Source organism: Sarcophilus harrisii, chromosome 4, assembly GCF_902635505.1.
Source record: "Sarcophilus harrisii chromosome 4, mSarHar1.11, whole genome shotgun sequence".
In the NCBI taxonomy this organism is placed as follows: domain Eukaryota; kingdom Metazoa; phylum Chordata; class Mammalia; order Dasyuromorphia; family Dasyuridae; genus Sarcophilus; species Sarcophilus harrisii.
In genome coordinates, this window is record NC_045429.1 from 143,027,596 (window position 1) to 143,046,231 (window position 18,636).

Below are 18,636 nucleotides of genomic sequence, written 5' to 3' on the forward strand. Positions count from 1 at the left end.
TATTTTTATTTTTCCAAATTTATGTAAAGATAGTTTTCAGCACTCATTTTTGTATGACTGTGTCCAAATTTTTTTCCCTCCCTTCTTTACCTCTCTCTCCTCCCCCTCCCCCAAACAGCAAGTAATCTGATATAAGTTAAATACATGCAATCCTTTTAAACATATTTCCATATTTGTCATGTTGTGTGAGAAAAATCAGACTTAAAGGGATAAAAAGCCATGAGAAAGAAAAAAACCAAAACAAAAAAGTGAAAAAACAATGTTTTGATCTGTATTCAGTCTCCCTAGTTCTCTGGCGAATAGCATTTTTCATCCCAAGTCTATTAGAATTGCCTTAAATCACCACATTGTTGAGAAGAGGTAAGTGTCATAGTTGGGATCATCACGTAAATCTTGTTACTGTCTACAATGTTCTCTTGGTTCTACTCACAAAACCATCTTCATATCATCATATAATTTGTTTTTCAGCACTGTTTTTTGAATGAATTTTTCTCTTTGAGATATTTTGAAAACATTTTTGAAACTGTATTGCTTTCAGCATGTGTTTCTTAAGGTGGTAGAATTCAGATATGGTCATTCCTCTATCATTGATTATCATAAATGACTATAAAAATGTCCTTATATGGATCCTACTTGTTCCTGTTGTCCTTGTAGTTTAATCTTTAATAATCTTTTCATTCTTTTGTAAGACAACACTTACATTCTCTTTCTTCTCCATATAATATTTTGCAATTGATACTGACTTTGATTGACATATATTCAGTTTTGGAAGACTAAGTTTGCTGCCTTAAATGATTTCTGTTCTTTTGGCCTCCTCATTGAGGTAACTATTTCATTAAATAATACTTACCAAAGAAATGCTGGTAGAGTTAATGGATTTACTATTTGTCTCTTTTCTATTTTTCAGATTTATATCTCATTTAACACAGTCAGAGTGAAGCTTCTGTGATCATACAGTATCTTGTCATTTTATTTTTTTTAAGTTGTCAGAGACTTATTTAGGGTATTGTTTTTATTTATTCTTTGATCTGATTGCACAGACATGATTTTGAAATTATTAGATGGTCATCAGTTCTTTCCTATCTGTGAAGATATAGTCAGTTTCATTTTATGTGACAATACTCAATACTAACTACATCCAATGTTTTCTTACTCTTTTCCTGAAGAAAGCATATGTGGTAACCTGGTGTTCCTAAGTAATCTAAAACAATCCCTTGGCCTCTTAACTCCTCAGATTTTCAAGAAGGATTTGTTAAGTGCCTTCTGTGTGTCAAGTATTGATTTAACCTCTAGAGGATAAAAAGAAAAGTAAAAGATAAATTATTGCTCTCAAGGAGCTTATAGTCTAGCAACATGAAAACAATTGTGTAAAACAAGATGTATACAGTATAAAGAGGTGATTTCAGACAGAAGTCACTAAGATTAAGAAGAATTAGGAAAGTTTTTTGGGGGGGTTTCCATAAGGAAGGATTTTAATCAAAAAACTTAAAAAGAAGCAGAGAAATCAGGAAGTAGAGATGAAGAGGGAGAGAATTCTCTGGCATTGGAGACAACCAGTGAGAAAGATGGAGTGAAGAGATTGAGAATCTTGTGCGAGGAAGGGTTGCTGAATTGCACAGTATGTGGAGGAAGGTAAAGTATAAGAAGACTGGAAGAAGGACAGGTTATATTATTTATATTTATATATGGATACATATATATTATAAAAGATCTTTAAAATATAAATGGAATGTTTTATACTTATTCCTGGAGTTTATTGAAAGGGAGAGGTATATGTGTGACATGTCAGATATGTTTTAAAGATGAATTTGGAACAAGGAGAGAGTTGAAGCAAGGAGATATGTTGCATTTATGATGTCTATGAAGTATTGAATGAGAGATATCCAATACAAACTGTCCCATGGACAGTTGGAGATGTGGAACTGAAGGTCAAGAGAGAGGTTAGGGCTAGATCAATGGCTCTGAGAATCATCTATCATCATAGAGATAATAATTGAATCCATGGGAGCTGATGAGATCATCAAGAGAAATAGAATGGAGGGAGAAAAGAAGAAGGTCCAGCACCGAGCCTTGAGAGACACCTATAATTATCAGGTACAACCTGGATGAAGATCCAGCAAAGAATATTGCAAAAGAGCAGTAAAGTAGAAAAAGAAACTAGATAGATTAGTGTCATGAAAACCTAAAGAGAAGAGGGTGATAGTGTCTTGAGAGGTCAAAAAGGATGAGCTCTGAGAATAGTTCATTAAATTTGGTAAGTAAGAGATCACTGGTAACTTTCAGTTGAATAATGATGTCAGAAGTCAGATTGCAGAATTAAGAAGAAATAAAGAGGAAGAGAAGTGGAAGTACCTACATAGATAGCATTCTTTCTCAAAGTGTTTAACTACAAAAGGGAAGAGAGATTTTGGATGATAGCTAGAAGGAATGGGTGGATCAAGTGTGAGGTTTTTTTTGAGAATGGTAGAGACATGATCATGTTTTTAGGCAATAGAGAAACTGTATTTTTCAACATGATTTTCACTGTCTTCAATCATGACTGCTTCAGCATTGAATTCACCAAGCATCAAAGTGCAAATTAATGATCTCTAAGTGCAACAGTCCTTTTGATGGATCATGTGGAAGAAAGGACTCTGATCTGTTAAAACTACTATTTTAAGTTCAGTCAGCAAATTAACTGTCAGTTGCAAACCTAATATGAAATATATATATATATATGTATATATATACATATATATATGTATATATATACATATATATAGTGAAATCATACTTTATGAAACATATCACTGCATTTAGAATAGAGGAACAAATCAAACACCTTTTTAGGGCAAAAGTTTTCTTTGAAGATGCTCAGTGTATTTTATGAAGTGGTAGTAATATACACTTCAGAGCATTTTTGAAAGGGAACAAATCTTCAGGCTAAAGAGATAAATACTTAGAATCCCAGATTTTCCAAAATAGAAAGGAACAAGAACTTCAGATACCACTAATACAAATCATATTTTTAAAAAGAATCTATGAGACCTGATAAATGGTGATCCAATCTTTTTTTTAATGACCTTCCATGAATGGGAACCTAGTGTCTCTTCAGGTAGTCTAATTGTTTTTGCATAACTCCAAATGTTAATGATTCTTTCCTTTAATCAAATAAGTTTTCTTCTTGTCAATTTCTACCCATTGCTCTTAATTTGGTCTTCTGGGTCCCCCAAAAAAATTTGTCCTCCATATGACAGCCCTTCAAATCCTTAAACAACTATCATGTCTCTCTAACTTTCTTCTTCACTGTGCTAAACATCCCTAGTTCCTTCAGTCAACTCTCATATTAATATGGATTTGAAGCCCTTCATCTTCTGGACACTTCCCAGCTTATCAATATCCTTCTTTAACTGTGATGCTTAGAACTGTACACCTTACTGTAGATCAAAGCTTCTTAAATTGTGGGTTGCAACTCCATATAGGGTCATGTAATAGATTGTGGGGGTTGCAAAATGATGATTTATTATCAGTAAATGTTTGATTTTCATGCCTATTTTATATACTTATATTCTCAGGATTATATAAAAATTTCTTAGGTGAAAAGGGATTGTAAAGGGCTGAAACTCAAGTTGATGTGCTGAGGTTGGACAACTGAGCACTTAAGGCTAATTACCGATTGGACAATACTCTATTAGCATATGCTTGGAAAATGGCCCTTCCCACTATTCTATGCTGGCTTGATAATTGGCATATACAGAGAATTGTAGGAGGGACTAGGGGATGGAGTACTAGAGTCACTTTGGGGCAGGAGATGAAGAGGAGAGGTGTGGAGATTCCTGTGTCCATTCCCTTAACTTCAACCCCTAAAGACCAAAAATAAAGACCAAGGACTTTTGCTTATCCTGACTCCTGCTGATTCTAAGGTATCCAGGGTGCTAACTCGGTCTTCATGAGAGATCATGAGTGGAAAAAGTTTAAGAAGCCCAATTCTAGATATAGTCTGACCAAGACAGAGTACATTGGTTCTGTCTCCTTATTTCTGTAATCTATGTATCTCAATGCAGCCAAAGATTCACTTTTTGGGTTGTCATATTATCTTGTTATATTGTTTGTGATCCTTAAATATTCCCAGATCTTTTTCAGATACACTGACTAACCTGGCCTTTGAGGCAAGGTTACACTTGTGAAGTGGATTTTTAAAAATTGATCCCTATTGAATTAATTTCATTAGATACAGCCAAATGTTCTAGACTATAAAGATTTTTTTGCATTCTGACTGTCATTCATTATATTTCTAGCTTTGTGTCAATTTGAAATATAATTAACATACCATCCCTATTTATCTTTATCAAGTCACTCACAAAAATATTTAATATTCAGGTTTCTTAAGGTGTTCTACAAGAAATCCTCTTTGTAGTTGACGGAACCAGTAATAACTACTCTATGATTTTGCCTTGTCGGTATGTTCTAAATTCATCTATCATCAAGCCCTGTCTCTTCATCTTTTTCACAAGAATAGCATGAGATATTTGATCAAATGCCTGACTATAATCTAGATAAACTATGTCTCTAGTATTCCCTTGATCTATTAGTGTCACAGGTCTAATTATCAAGAAAGGAAATAAAGTTTAGCAAGTTTTATTGTCATTAATGTTCCTCACCACTTCAACTTTTTCTGAGATTTGCTAAACGTATATGGAGAGGCAGACAGAGAGAGGAAATAAAGAGGTGAGTCTGCATACACACACATACACACACACACACACACACACACACACACACACATACATTCTCTCTCTGTGTCTCTGTCTCTGTCTGACTCTGTCTCTCTGTCTGTCTCTCAGTTTCTCTTTGTCTCTCTCTCTTTCTCATTCATTTATAGTCTTAGTACAGTTTTAATATGGTCTACATACACACACACAGAGGATCCCAAAAATATCAGTGCAATTTAAATAGATATATTTTGTATATACACATACACAGAAGATCCTAAACGTGTGTGTGTGTGTGTGTGTGTGTGTGTGTGTGTAGACTATATTTATCACTATATGAAAAAAGTAGGTCATAAAGTGTTTAGAGTTTCTGACCTGGAGTCAGGTGCTGAGAGACTCCTTTTTCTTGAGTTCAAATCTGGCCTCAGATACTTACTTGTTTTTTAGTCCTGAGCAAGTCACTTAATTTTGTCTTGGTTTTTTCAACTATAAAATGAGCTGGAGAAGGAAATGGCAAACCACTTTAATATCTTTGCCAAGACAACTCCAAATGGGATCATGAAGAGTAAGACAGTACTGAAAAAGCAACTGAACAAAGTACTTTTTACTGAACAACTGAACTTTTGACTAAACAACAAATCAGCCATTATATTTTTTGGCAATTAAGGGATCATTGGTGACTTTGGTGAGATCAGATTTGATTGAATGAGGATCTCTGAAGCCAGACTATAAAAAATTAAGAAGAAAGTGAAAGGAAAAAAATGGGAGGCATTGATTATAGAGAGCTTTATTAAGGATGATAGCTAGTGGAAATAAAGAGATCAAGGAGGGTTTTTTTGAGGATGGTAGAGATATGGGCATATTTGTAGGCACTAGAGAAGCAGTCAGTAGAATAAGAGAGATTGAAGATAAATGAGAGCAGAGATGATAAAGGAGGAAGACTATAAAAAATTAAGAAAGTGAAAGGAAAAAAGGGGAGGCATTGATTATAGAGAGCTTTATTAAGGATGATAACTAGTCGAAATAAAGAGATCAAGGAGGGTTTTTTTGAGGATGGTTGAGATATGGGCATATTTGTAGGCACTAGAGAAGCAGTCAGTAGAATAAGAGAGATTGAAGATAAATGAGAGCAGAGATGATAAAGGAGGAAATCTCTTTTAGGAAACTTTTATTTGTAGAGATGTTTGCCATGGCAAGGAGAAGGGCCATTTTATTGTGTGAGATGGATGAATGAGGAGATAGTAGCAAAAGGCATCTGGGTGATAGGGGAAGAGAAGAGCTCTCAGGTAATGGCCTCAATTTTTTCAATGAGATATAAATCAAGGTGAGAGCATTTTAAGTGGATGGGGAGGGGTAACTGAAGATGGGAAAGTGCAGGGAGTAGTTTAGCAACAACTGGTAAACTAGTAAAAGGCAGCTCTTTGAAACAGTACTCGGAGTGCTGACAGGAAAACCTTAGTTTGTATCCTCCTGTGTACATTTCCTTAGCTATGTGACTCCATAAAAGTCACATGATCTTTTACCCTCAGTTCTTCATCTGCAAAAAGGGGATATTAATCTCATTCATAGGGTTGTCATGAGGCTTGAATGAGATAACATATAAATCACTCTATTATCTATCCTATTGTATAGAATAGAGGAAGCTAATTCTGAAAAGGTGAATCTGAGGTGAATATGGGAGAAACATACAATAAAACAGTGAACCAAAAGTTTTAGTGCAATTTAAACTTTTAATAACTTTTAAGATACGTATGTATTCGATGGATATTATATATGTACACAATGCATATTGTACATATATGCATATGCATGCATGCTAAGTATAATTAAATGCATATATAGCAAAAACAAATTAAATCATAACTATTCCAGGAATATACTTACGTACACATACACATATGTTTCTGACATATGCATACACATGTACACACATAGATACATCCATGTTCTATGGTTGTTCTTCATTCTCAAAAAGGACCAAAATGACATCAATATGTTAGAGTTGAATATGGTGTGTCTGACTGTGGCTTGATCAGACCAACAGTCCCTATCAACATTTGGCGTGGCTTCTCTTAAATTTGCCCATCTCGAATTTCTTTTGAGCTAATTCAATTCTGCTTTGCTCTTAGGGCACAGCACCTTCTCTGATGAGGGCACGCTGTGTCAGTGTCTCCCATCTCATAAATCAATTCTAAAGTTATTAAGAAACAAACACCTTGTGTATATTTTTTAGTGTTTTGACACAGGGTGGGATCCCCACTTGCCATGGTAATCAGGTTGGATAAGCAGACAATTTTTAGGGCACCTTTTCTAGCCCCTTTCCTCACATCTGAAGGTGAGCGGTATTATCCTTAAAAGGCTGCTCAGACCCCCAGGGGCTGCTGCCTGAATCCCCCTGCTGCTCCCAGCGAGAAAAACGACCCCATGGTCTGAGCCACTTGTGTACAGGGTTGTGACTACTACAGCTCCCAGTACATCTGCACCTGTAGCTTCATCACCAGCCCATTGCCCCAGGGCTTTGAGACGGATAGAAATGTTGATTTGTAGGTAAATTGGATTTAAATGAGACAGAGTTGCACTAAATCATCCGCCTCACTCTGTCTTTCAGTTATTACTGTCCAGTGGCAGGACAGAATCAAGACCACTAGAGTTGATTCGAGATGCAGGGAACGACCTTGGTGTCTTCATTGTGTAATTAAGCCTTAAGTGCTCCACAACACTGCTTCACCTGCCTTCATGGCCATTGGAATAAATTGTTCTCATCTACCCATTCCACCAAGGGAAGTCTTTACACGCATGGAACATATCCTACATGCATGTATGCACCCACTTTTGTCTCAAAAACTATGAAAGTTGAAAACTGCCCCAAGACTTTGGGGACTCCCTGTACACATAGGTAACCAAATCTATTAAAATTGCACGAGTATTTTTGAGACTGCGTGTGTGTACACAAAATATATCTATTAAACCAAATCTATTAAAGTTGCACTAAGACTTTGGGGACTCCCTGTACACATAGGTAACCAAATCTATTAAAATTGCACGAATACTTTTGAGACTGCGTGTGTGTACACAAAATATATCTATTAACCAAATCTATTAAAGTTGCACTAAGACTTTGGGGACTCCCTGTACACATAGGTAACCAAATCTATTAAAATTGCAGGAATATTTTTGAGACTGCGTGTGTGTACACAAAATATATCTATTAAACCAAATCTATTAAAGTTGCACTAAGACTTTGGGGACTCCCTGTACACATAGGTAACCAAATCTATTAAAATTGCACGAATACTTTTGAGACTGCGTGTGTGTACACAAAATATATCTATTAACCAAATCTATTAAAGTTGCACTAAGACTTTGGGGACTCCCTGTACACATAGGTAACCAAATCTATTAAAATTGCACGAATACTTTTGAGACTGCGTGTGTGTACACAAAATATATCTATTAAACCAAATCTATTAAAGTTGCACTAAGACTTTGGGGACTCCCTGTACACATAGGTAACCAAATCTATTAAAATTGCAGGAATATTTTTGAGACTGCGTGTGTGTACACAAAATATATCTATTAACCAAATCTATTAAAGTTGCACTAAGACTTTGGGGACTCCCTGTACACATAGGTAACCAAATCTATTAAAATTGCAGGAATATTTTTGAGACTGCGTGTGTGTACACAAAATATATCTATTAAACCAAATCTATTAAAGTTGCACTAAGACTTTGGGGACTCTATGTTGTACAGAATGCATTAAAATTGCTCTGATAGCTTTGGGATCCCGTGTGTGTTCGTACTTCAGTAAAACAGCGCTAAGACTTTGGGGATCCACGGTTGAAGGAGTGAGGGCGTGCGTTTGTTTAGACTCCTCGCTATCGCTTCTGTCTCTCCATATTCATAATTTTTTTCCGGCTTGGAGAAAGGAGTCGCAGCGTCCCAAATGTTAAAGAGCACGAGGAGACCCCTTCAATGAGGGCAGGGAGAGGGAGGGAGAGTCCGCTCACCGAGAGGCACCCCGAGTTTGGGCTCGCGCTCACCGGCCCCGGGCGGAGCGGGATTCTGTACGGGGATGCTCAGAACGCTCGCGACCGCGGTCCTGGCCGCCGGCCCCACCCCCTTGCGGACTTCTACGCTTTACCTTGGGGAGCTAGGGCAGACGCGCGCACGCCCCACTCGTCCTCGCTCGCGGGGCGGGCCCTTTTCCCCACGCATGCGCGGATGTCGCCTGGGCCGTCGGGGCCGCCGCCGGAAGTGACCCTGGAGGGTTTGCCTTCAAATTCTCCGTGAGGAGGTGCGGCGGCGCCGGAGGGGTGGCGGTTGGGCGGGGAAGTTGTGGGTAGGGTCTCCAGAGCCTCTCTTCTCTGCTGCTGGGGGCAGATCGAGGGGCCCGTCCCGCCCCCAGCCCCCCAGCCGCGGTGGGCGGTTTCCTCCCTCGAACCCCCGTCGCCGCGGCGGACTCAGGTGAGCCTTTCTCCTCTTCCTCCCCTCTCCCATCCCCCCTCTGAAAGCCTTGGGTAATACGGCGGAGAGGGAGCGGGGAGTCCGGTGTCCCGCCCCGCATTCCGTGGTGATCAGTTTTCTCCCGGCCTGAGCCCCGGCCCCCCAGTGCCCGCCTCGCTGCTTGACACACCTGCTCCTCCGAGCTTATCCTCACCCTCTTCCGCGGGGCCGGGGCCCGATCCAGGGGCAGACCTTAACCCTACCCCCTGCCTCGTGTGACCCAAGAAATCCCGAGGCCGGGCTGGCAGCCTCGGCATTTGAACCCCCTCCCCCACATTCTGTCTTCATAAAGACTTTCTTATTCCCATCCCCACCCCCACCCCATTACCTCCTTGTTATTCAGAACCAGCGGGTTTCTCTTTATTTTTGCTTTTAGGTTGATTTGTCTTATTGATATAATTATCATTTTAGTTTTTTGTAGCGCTGTCAAATTCTAACTGCCCCCTCTCCCCTCCGTCCCTTTTTTTTTTAAAAAAAGTAGAGCTCTTTGGGGGGAAGTTCCTTATTGAAGATTGTTTTTTTCCTAATGTTATTCCCTGCCTAATTATGGCAGAGTTACAGAAGGGGAACGTAATTTTTCCTTAACTGGAAATGCTTTATGGTTTCATGCCAGCGTTTTGTTAAAAACAAGTCATGTTTTCTGTTTAAATTGTGAACTGCCTGGTGTATAAGCAGCCTACTCCCAGTAGTGCTTTGATAGCCTAGTCATCACTTTTAAAACAGTTCAGCTTTTGATTTGCGTCCTTCTTTGACTGTTAAAAAACATTCCTAGTGTTTTAGAATGTGTGTGAAGATCTTTGCTTCTTAGTCACAATGATAGAACACTTAAGATTTCTGATGTGATTTATCTACTGTTCATACTGGCTGAAAAGTTCTCAGTGTATAATAAGGAATATAATCTACAACTTTTCCACGGCAGGATGAAAATTATTTTGGAAATTATCAATATTTAAAGATGGTTCCTTGAATTAGACTTTTTTTAAAAAAAAGTCAAAGAATAATTTGTATAATGGCCATTCTTGTACAAAGAAATGATAGCAACCCTTTCAGGAAACATTGATAATTCTACATTATTCCGTATTTCTGCTTAGCTTTATATCATATGTTAAAACTTTAAAAGGCAATATTGATTGTTTTCCCACCAGTCTTATATAATATACTTCAGAAATTTAATATGAAGTATATTATTGAATTTTCAGTTTTTCCAGCATAGGGCTAAATATTTTTCTTTTATAAAATATTTAACTTTTAACTACATTGACTGTTTCACGAAGATACTATTTTTTAACCAGAAGTCAAAGTATGTTGCTTACTGATAAAATTCTAAGTACATCTAATCATCATTGTGCTTGTGTTTGATAACTAACTTAAATGTGGCTTTTTAGCTATGTTGTTTTTGTTGATTTGAGGAAGCCCATTAATTTCTTTATTCTTCTTTTCCCACTTTTGCCTGGGATAATTGAGCTTTATATCTTATCACTAACTTAGTGTGCATATGACTTTTCCTTTACAAAAATTTTATTACAGTGAAGTTATATTTATTAATATACTGATAAAGTATAATGTCCTCAATTCCTACCTTTAAAATGTTTAATTTTTAAAATGCTTTCTGAACATGAGTTACTCTAAAGTATTCTTGTACCACAAAACTAACTTTTCTCAAGCTTTAAAATGAGAAAAAAAAATCTACCTTGTTTTAAATGGTTATGGATCATTCATTAGTGATTCTTCATCATTATTAGTGATTAATTTATAATACCTGCATAGTATAACTACAAACCGTGCATGTTAGTTCAAAATTATTTATCAGTATACTTTGCTCTTTTTTGAAACGTGATTTACTGAATTTTTTTGCCTTTTTAAAACACTTTTTGATTTGACTTCAGATGATGTATAGTTTATTTTTTTTTTAATGTATTTGAGTAAACAAGCTTTGGAGAAAGGAACAGAAAATTTTATTGATTTTGTCCATATTTTAACAGTGATCCCATACTTGGATGCCCCAAAAGCTTAGCACTTCAAATAAATACATTTAGAGGAATTTTTTAAGAGCTTTGAGGAAAGGAGATGAAAAGACCAAAGATACAGTTTCTTTTTAAATTTATTGCCTGTTCCCCATCTGTTTGAAGAAGACTCCCCCCCTTTCATATTATTTCCTAATTGTATGAAAAACTGTACTTAGACTCACTACATGGATGTCATCACATTTCATTTAAAAATCTGATCTTGCTGCTTATTTTATTAGCATCTTAATTAATTTTAATGAGTTTAGTCATCAGTTAAGTCATTAATCCTTCACTAGCCGAGTAAACAAAGGGTGACTCTTATGGATGAGAGTAAGTGGAAAAGCTTGTTCTGAAATAATGTAGGTGCATCCTGTAATAATTTTGAAAAGTAGTATGTGAAATTAATATTCTTTGAAAAATTTTGAACAAATGAAATTTTAGAGGAATTTTATTAACATTATTTAAAAATTGTTATTTTTGTTTGATTGCATTTCATGTTAAATTAATATCTAATCAAAAATTATAGTCAAAATTAGGTGTATTCCTTAGTGGAAATTTAGGGAGAGTGTTCAGGATTAGAGAATCTTGTAGAATTATACTGTTATTAAATTGGGGAGAAAGATGTGTTTAGGATTACAAAACTATCTAAAAGAGTAAAGAAAATGTTATCTTAGTGCTTGAAGGTACAGGGTGATTATGCTGTATCGATTACCTGGTTTTTTTTAGAAGACTGTATCTTGAATTGGATTTTTTTTAAAACAATAAAACAATTATACATGATAGTTATACAACAACTTATTGCCCCTAAGAAATATCTAACCAGAAGATAAAATTTACTATAAACTGTACCTTTTAAATCAGAGGTGGCAGAAACTTTTTTCCCCACAAGTTTATGCCCCTTAAGTTCCCTTTTCACTTTACAAAGAGATAAAAATGTTTACTTGTTTGTGTATACAACATGCATCCCTAATTTTATTGTTAAGTCTCAAGCCCCTTTGGATCATAGTTTTAGAGACAAAACCTTGGAAATTGCTAGTCTACCACTATCTATCCCTGATTTATATATGAGGACATCAAGGCCCAGAGAGGTAAAGCAACCTGCTAAAGGTCATGCAGATAAAATAAAAGACAGTATTTGAACGGAATTTTCTGACTTTCTTCACTGTACTACATCACCTCTGATGGTGGCATAGTGTTTTTTGCAATTAAGTAGCTAATCAAGAAGTTATTAAATATTTATTCTGTACTTGATTTTGTATATATAGTAGTAGCTTAAAAAATATTGACTACCATGCTTAATAATCTGGGGGATTACATAATATGGGAGCTAGCAATACTAACTGCACTTATTGAGATTTAGAATTAGAATGAATCTTAGAAGCTATTATCTAATCCAATTCCTTCATTTTACAGATAAGAAAACTGGCCTGAGGGATAAAACCCCAAATCATGTAAATTATTAGTATTTGGTCCAGGATTTAAACTCAAGTCTTCTCACTTCCAATTTAGTGCTCTTTTCTACTATGCCTATCATGCCACCTTTCATGACATGATATTTCTCAAAGTGCCTTCATTGGTTGGTTTTTTTTTTTTTAATGATTAGCCAAAAAAACTTTCTTATTTGTGTTAGAAAATTTAATGCCTGATGTTTTGTCTTGCTTAGTATGTTAATATAGATTAAGGTGAAACTTTCTGTTTTGATCATTGCAGTTCTAATTAATTCTGGATCACAAAAGGCATTGTTTTACTTATGCTTTCAAAGAATACACAGAATGATACATTGCCTAAACTTGTAGGAAAAATACCTCACTAACTGCCAAAAACTCTTTTGTTTTTTTGATTCACATTACAAATAAAATTGAAGAGTTGTAGAGAGCTAAATTAGTGGAAGAGTCAAAAAAAGTACATTACTTCCATACCCCTCTAAGACTTCCCTTCCCCTGTATCCTGTGTCTTTCAAACAGGTTTAGAAAATGTATTAGACTTATTCTTGATCAGGAAATCCAAGGGAAAAAAAAGTGAAAATGAGTCATTTTTTTCCAGCCCACACATTGGGGAACAGGGTCTGGTGAGGAGCATGCTGATGGGAGCATTTCATTGGGAAAGAAGCAAGAAGAGGTCCCACATCCATCATAGAGGTGCCTAAACTTGTTCTGGAAAAGGTACCAATTGGCAGCTCTGTCACTACCCAGTTTTGGGTCCAGATCCAGGGCAGACTGAGGAGGGGACCTGTGCTGAGAAATGGTATTCTAAGGTGAGGATTGGTCAGGGGGTCTTTAGCTGGTTACCAAACAAGGAGCAAATTTAGAAGCTGGCAGCATCTGTGTGGCTTGGGGTCTTAGTTTCAGTCTCTGAACCAGACTGAAACCTACAGAGGAAAAATCAAGGTAGCAGTTTCAGACTAAAAAGGAGCCAGCTGTAGCTCAGACCAAAACCCAATTCAGAAACTTTTGCAGAGTTCAAATCAAGAGGGCAATGAGCAGATTTTGCCTTAATTCATATCATTTTGGGAGCACTGAAGATTTCATCTTGATTGTCTCTGAAATCCTAAAATAACACAACAAACAATACCTCTAAGAAAGGAACAGAAGGACCAGTTTAGATATTTCAATCAGGAGTGTACAAAACCTAACATAAAGCTCAAAATCAAGAAGTAGGCTAGAAGAGTATGCAATAAAAAAGGAATCCCATCTTTAGACTTAGTGTCTTGACTGGGAAGGTCAAGATACAAAGCTGGTCGAAGAGAATAATTCCATAACTCAAGCAAAGCTTCAAAATAAAATGAAAATTGGACATAAATTTAGCCAAAATTTCTGAAAGATAGAACAAGGGCTTAAAAATAACTTTTTAAAATGAAATTAATTCACTTAAGGAAAAAATTAGAAAATAAATTACAACTATGAAAGAAAGAGTTAATAACTTGATTGAAGAGATGTAAAGCCTGACCCTAACAACAAATTCCCTGAAAATCAGAATGAATGAAATAAAAACTAAAGCTAAAGACTCCTTGAGATAACAAAAAATGCTAAAACAAAATGAAAAGATTTTAAAAAGGAAGAATTGTTATTTCATAGCAAAAACATCTAATCTATAAAACAAAGTGAGATAATTTAATAAGAATAATTGCAATAAAGAATGAGCAATGATCAACTGTGATAGGCGTGGTTCTTCTCTGTAGTTTAGTGATCCAAAGCAATCCCAATAGACTTTGGAAAGAAAATGCCATCTGGAACCAGAAAAAAGAACTAAGGAGACTGAATGGAAATCAACACATACTATGTTCATTTCTTTTTTTCTTTCTAGTTTTCTTTTTCTTTCTTTCTTTTTTTTTTTTTTTTTTTTGATGTTGTTGAACATTTTTTCCTTTTGTATATCCTTTCCTCTCTGGTTATTTGTGACTGTTCTCTCTGTGTTCTCCTACTTTCTGAGTATTCCATCTCTTTGGCCAGCTCTTCATCCATATCATATCTTTTAACTACGCTTATGCACCAAAGTTCGTTCCTTGCTTCCTCTTCTTCCTCAACTGTTTTTTTGTTAATTCCATTAGTTCTCTTGGGCCTAACTATTACTGCCTCTGCAAAAGACTCCTCTATGTGTCTATTCATCCCTAGTGTTTACCTTAACTCTAGTTCCAGAACATTTGATTCCTTATTGGCTATTTCATATTGGAAACCTGTCAAACTAAACTTAATAACTCTCCCCCTAAACACTTCCCTCTTCAGAATTTCCATATTTCTTTTGAAGATACCAATATCCTTTCAGTCTCTGGAGTTTGTAACTTTTTCTTTATCCTAGGATCCTCATTCCTTCTCAGTTTACACACATATCCAGTCAATTGTCGGTTTTGTAAGACCTGGGTAAATCATTTAACTTTTATCTTCCACAATTTCTTCTGTAAAATGGGGATAATACAAGTTCTTTTCTGTCAGGGTTGTTGTGAGAATCAAATGAGATATTTGTAAAACACTAATCACAGTGCCTAGCATGTAGTAGATTCTATATAAATGCTTATTCCCTTTCTTTTTGTCTATCCCCACATCCAATTGCTTTGTGCCATAATTTAACTATCTTATATTTCTATGTTTATTCTTTTTATATTTATTCAGAGTATACTTATATGGTACTTGTCTTCCCTGTCAGAATATAAGCTTCTTAGGAGAGGATATTGTTTCATGAATCTTATTTGTCTTCCCCACACAGTATCTGTCATATATTAGAGCCTTAATAAATGTTTATTGACTTATTAAATGATGAATAGGCTCTGGAACTATGATTTTGCTGATAACAAATCAGCAATTCATCTATAACTTAGAGCTTTAGAGAGTTTCATGGCATGGGAAGTAAAAGGATGACTGTTACCTGTAGTGGTGTAACTGATGTGTTTGAGGTAGGATTTTGAGTATTTGGAGTATTACCAATTTAAGTTGCTAGCTACTTTAAAATTGTTTAATTTTTAAAAAATTAAATTTATTTTAAATTTGAACTTAAACAAGAAATTGAGCATTTCTATATATTGTAAAACATGAAACCCTTTTAAAAGTATAATTATTCCTTTCACATCATGGAAGGTTAGGGGTGCCATACTCCCAGAGTCTGGAAAATCTGCTTAAAATGTTTTGGCCCTCTCCATACTGGAGAAGTGTGAATTTTTTCTTTCTCTTTTATGGGGTGATTACAGTACTTTATTATAAGATTTGGGTTAAATATTTGGTCATAGTCTCTGTGTTGTTGTCTGTTAGCCTTTTTGTATTGTCTGTGACTTTCATGGAACTCCCCCAGAATTCCCATTTAATTTTTTATGCCAGCTCCCAATATATCAAAACCACAATGGGAAAGCTGCTTATCTATGTAGAAAGGATAACTGTATATAATAAATTTAATACGTAATTTTCAAATCTGTGTGATTCCTTCTAGCTTTCTGTTCTGAAGTCTTTCTCCTAAACTCCCCCTACCACTACCCCTATTTAGAATCCTTTCTTTATTCTCCTTTTTGGTACCTCTCTCCTATAATTATAAAAGCAGAAGAAAACAAAATTTATATAACAAATATGCATAATGAAGGAAAACAAATTTCTTTGTTTTCTTTATTGTTATAAAGATAAAATCTGATTATATTAATATTAATATTAACTAATATTATAAAGATAAAATAAAATCAGTGTAGTCTTTTAATATACCCTATAGCACACATCTGATCCTCTCAGAAAGTATTTATATATATGTATATTTAAATATATAAATATATATTATAATGTAACATATTTAATATAAATTTAATTGTAAATAAAGGTTCTCAAATGTAACATAGTATGGCATTTTGCTTTTCTTTGTTCTGTACATTCTATATCTCAGAGAACTTGATAATTTTATAATAAAATAGAAGCTATTTGTAAAAAAGTTAAATAGTTAAACGGGAAATTTATGATGGTCTTTGAAAGAATAAAACTTCCATCTTTGATTTGTTTAAAAAACTCTTTCATAGTCATTCATAATAGTAAAATTGTAACTTACTGAAAGACATGATTTGAATTTGCTTCTGTTTTCATATTTAGATGTCTCTCTTTTTTTTAATAGCTTTTTATTTACAAGATATATGCATGGGTAATTTTTCAGCACTGACACTTGTAAAATCTTCTATTCCAGCTTTTCCCTTCCTTCCCCCCATTTCCTCCTCTAGATGGCAGGTAGAAAAATACATGTTAAATATGTCAAAGTATATGTTAAATACAATATATATATATATATATATATATATATATATATATATATATATATATATATATATATACACATATCCATACAGTTATTTTGCTGCACAAGAAAAATCGGACTTAGAAATAAGGTAAAAATAACCTGAGAAGGAAATAAAAAATGCAAGTAGACAAAAACAGAGGAAGTGGAAATGCCATTTTGTGGTTCACACTCATTTCCCATAGTTCTTTCACTGGGTGTAGCTAGTTCTCTTCATTATTTTTTTTTCTTTTTTTTTTTTTTTCTTTTATTTTATTTAATAGCCTTTTATTTACAGGTTATATGCATGGATAACTTTACAGCGTTAACAATTGCCAAACCTCTTGTTCCAATTTTTCACCTCTTACCCCCCACCCCCTCCCCTAGATGGCAGGATAACCAGTAGATGTTAAATACATTAAAATATAAATTAGATACATAATAAGTATACATGACCAAAACATTATTTTGCTGTATAAAAAGAATCAGACTCTGAAATATTGTACAATTAGCTTGTGAAGGAAATCAAAAATGCAGGTGGGCATAAATATAGGGGTTGGGAATTCAATGTGTAATTGTTTTTAGTTATCTCCCAAAGTTCTTTCTCTGGGCATAGCTGGTTCAGTTCTCTTCATTATTAAACAAATGGAACTGATTGGGTTCATCTCATTGTTGAAGAGAGAATCTTTTTTTAAAGATTTTTTTAAAAGCCTGTTTTATTTATTCTCAAATTCCCAAATAAAATTTGCTGAAATAAATGGTCCTACTTTATATATAGTCCTACTTTACATTGTCAGTGAGATGATTTATACTCGATCACTATTTTTCTATGTCAAATACAAATTCATAACTTTGAGTCTTCTCAATCTATATTTGTAAGTTAGTGTTTCTCATGTCCACTGTGTATATTTTTCTTTGATTGTTATTATAACTCAGTACAAATCAGCTGAGATCCCCTTTTTTCCCTTAAACATTTCCTTTTCTAACTTCCCTGTTTACATTAAAGGCACTACCATCTTCCAGTTATCCCGGATCACAACCTTGCATTTCTCTAGTCAGAAATATTAGAATAGCTTTTGATTAATTCTAGGTTCACAAATCCTATTAAGTATATAACTTTGAATAATATCTTTTCAAATTCTTAAAATTCACCCACAGTTTTTTTCCTTCATTATGATAATAATATAGTCTGAACTGGGTTTTCCTGAAATTCTGGGTCTTGGATAATGTTCTCTTTTGTCTCTGTGCTGCAGTCCTTTTTGGGATACTTACTGTTAATAGACATGGAACATGAAAAATATTTCTTTTTTTTTTTTTCAGCTTGCATTTGAGCATGAGTCTTCTTATGATTAGTGAAAATGTAAAATTGGCTCGTGAATATGCTTTGCTGGGAAACTATGACTCTGCGATGGTTTATTATCAGGGAGTACTTGATCAAATGAACAAATATCTGTACTCAGTCAAAGATACATATCTTCAGCAAAAATGGCAACAGGTGAGAATCATATCTCAAATTTCTCCCCTCTCCATCCTACATATGTAGTCAAAGTGTTTTTTCTAAAGCACAAATCTGACCGTGTTTTAGTAAGCTACAGTGACTCGCCTGTAGAGATATAAACTCTTCTGTTTGGCATTTAAAGACCTTTACAATCTGGCTCCAAACTACTTTTCTTATCTTATTATACCTTATTTTCCTTCATTCT

At 35.0% G+C, this 18,636-nt stretch overlaps 1 protein-coding gene across 5 annotated transcripts in view; it reads left to right on the plus strand.

The window, feature by feature from the left end:
- Window positions 1-2,072: 2,072 nt before the first annotated feature.
- Window positions 2,073-18,636, plus strand: part of KATNA1 (katanin catalytic subunit A1) — a 41,146-nt gene continuing 24,582 nt past the window's right edge. The window contains exons 1-3 of one of the 5 annotated variants that reach the window (XM_012549393.3): window positions 9,070-9,158; window positions 13,247-13,457; window positions 18,254-18,428. In XM_012549393.3, coding sequence (XP_012404847.1) covers window positions 18,267-18,428 — 162 coding nt within the window. In that variant the 5' untranslated portion in view covers window positions 9,070-9,158; window positions 13,247-13,457; window positions 18,254-18,266. The other 4 variants (XM_031937639.1, XM_031937638.1, XM_012549395.2 and 1 more) reach the window with 4 other exon arrangements.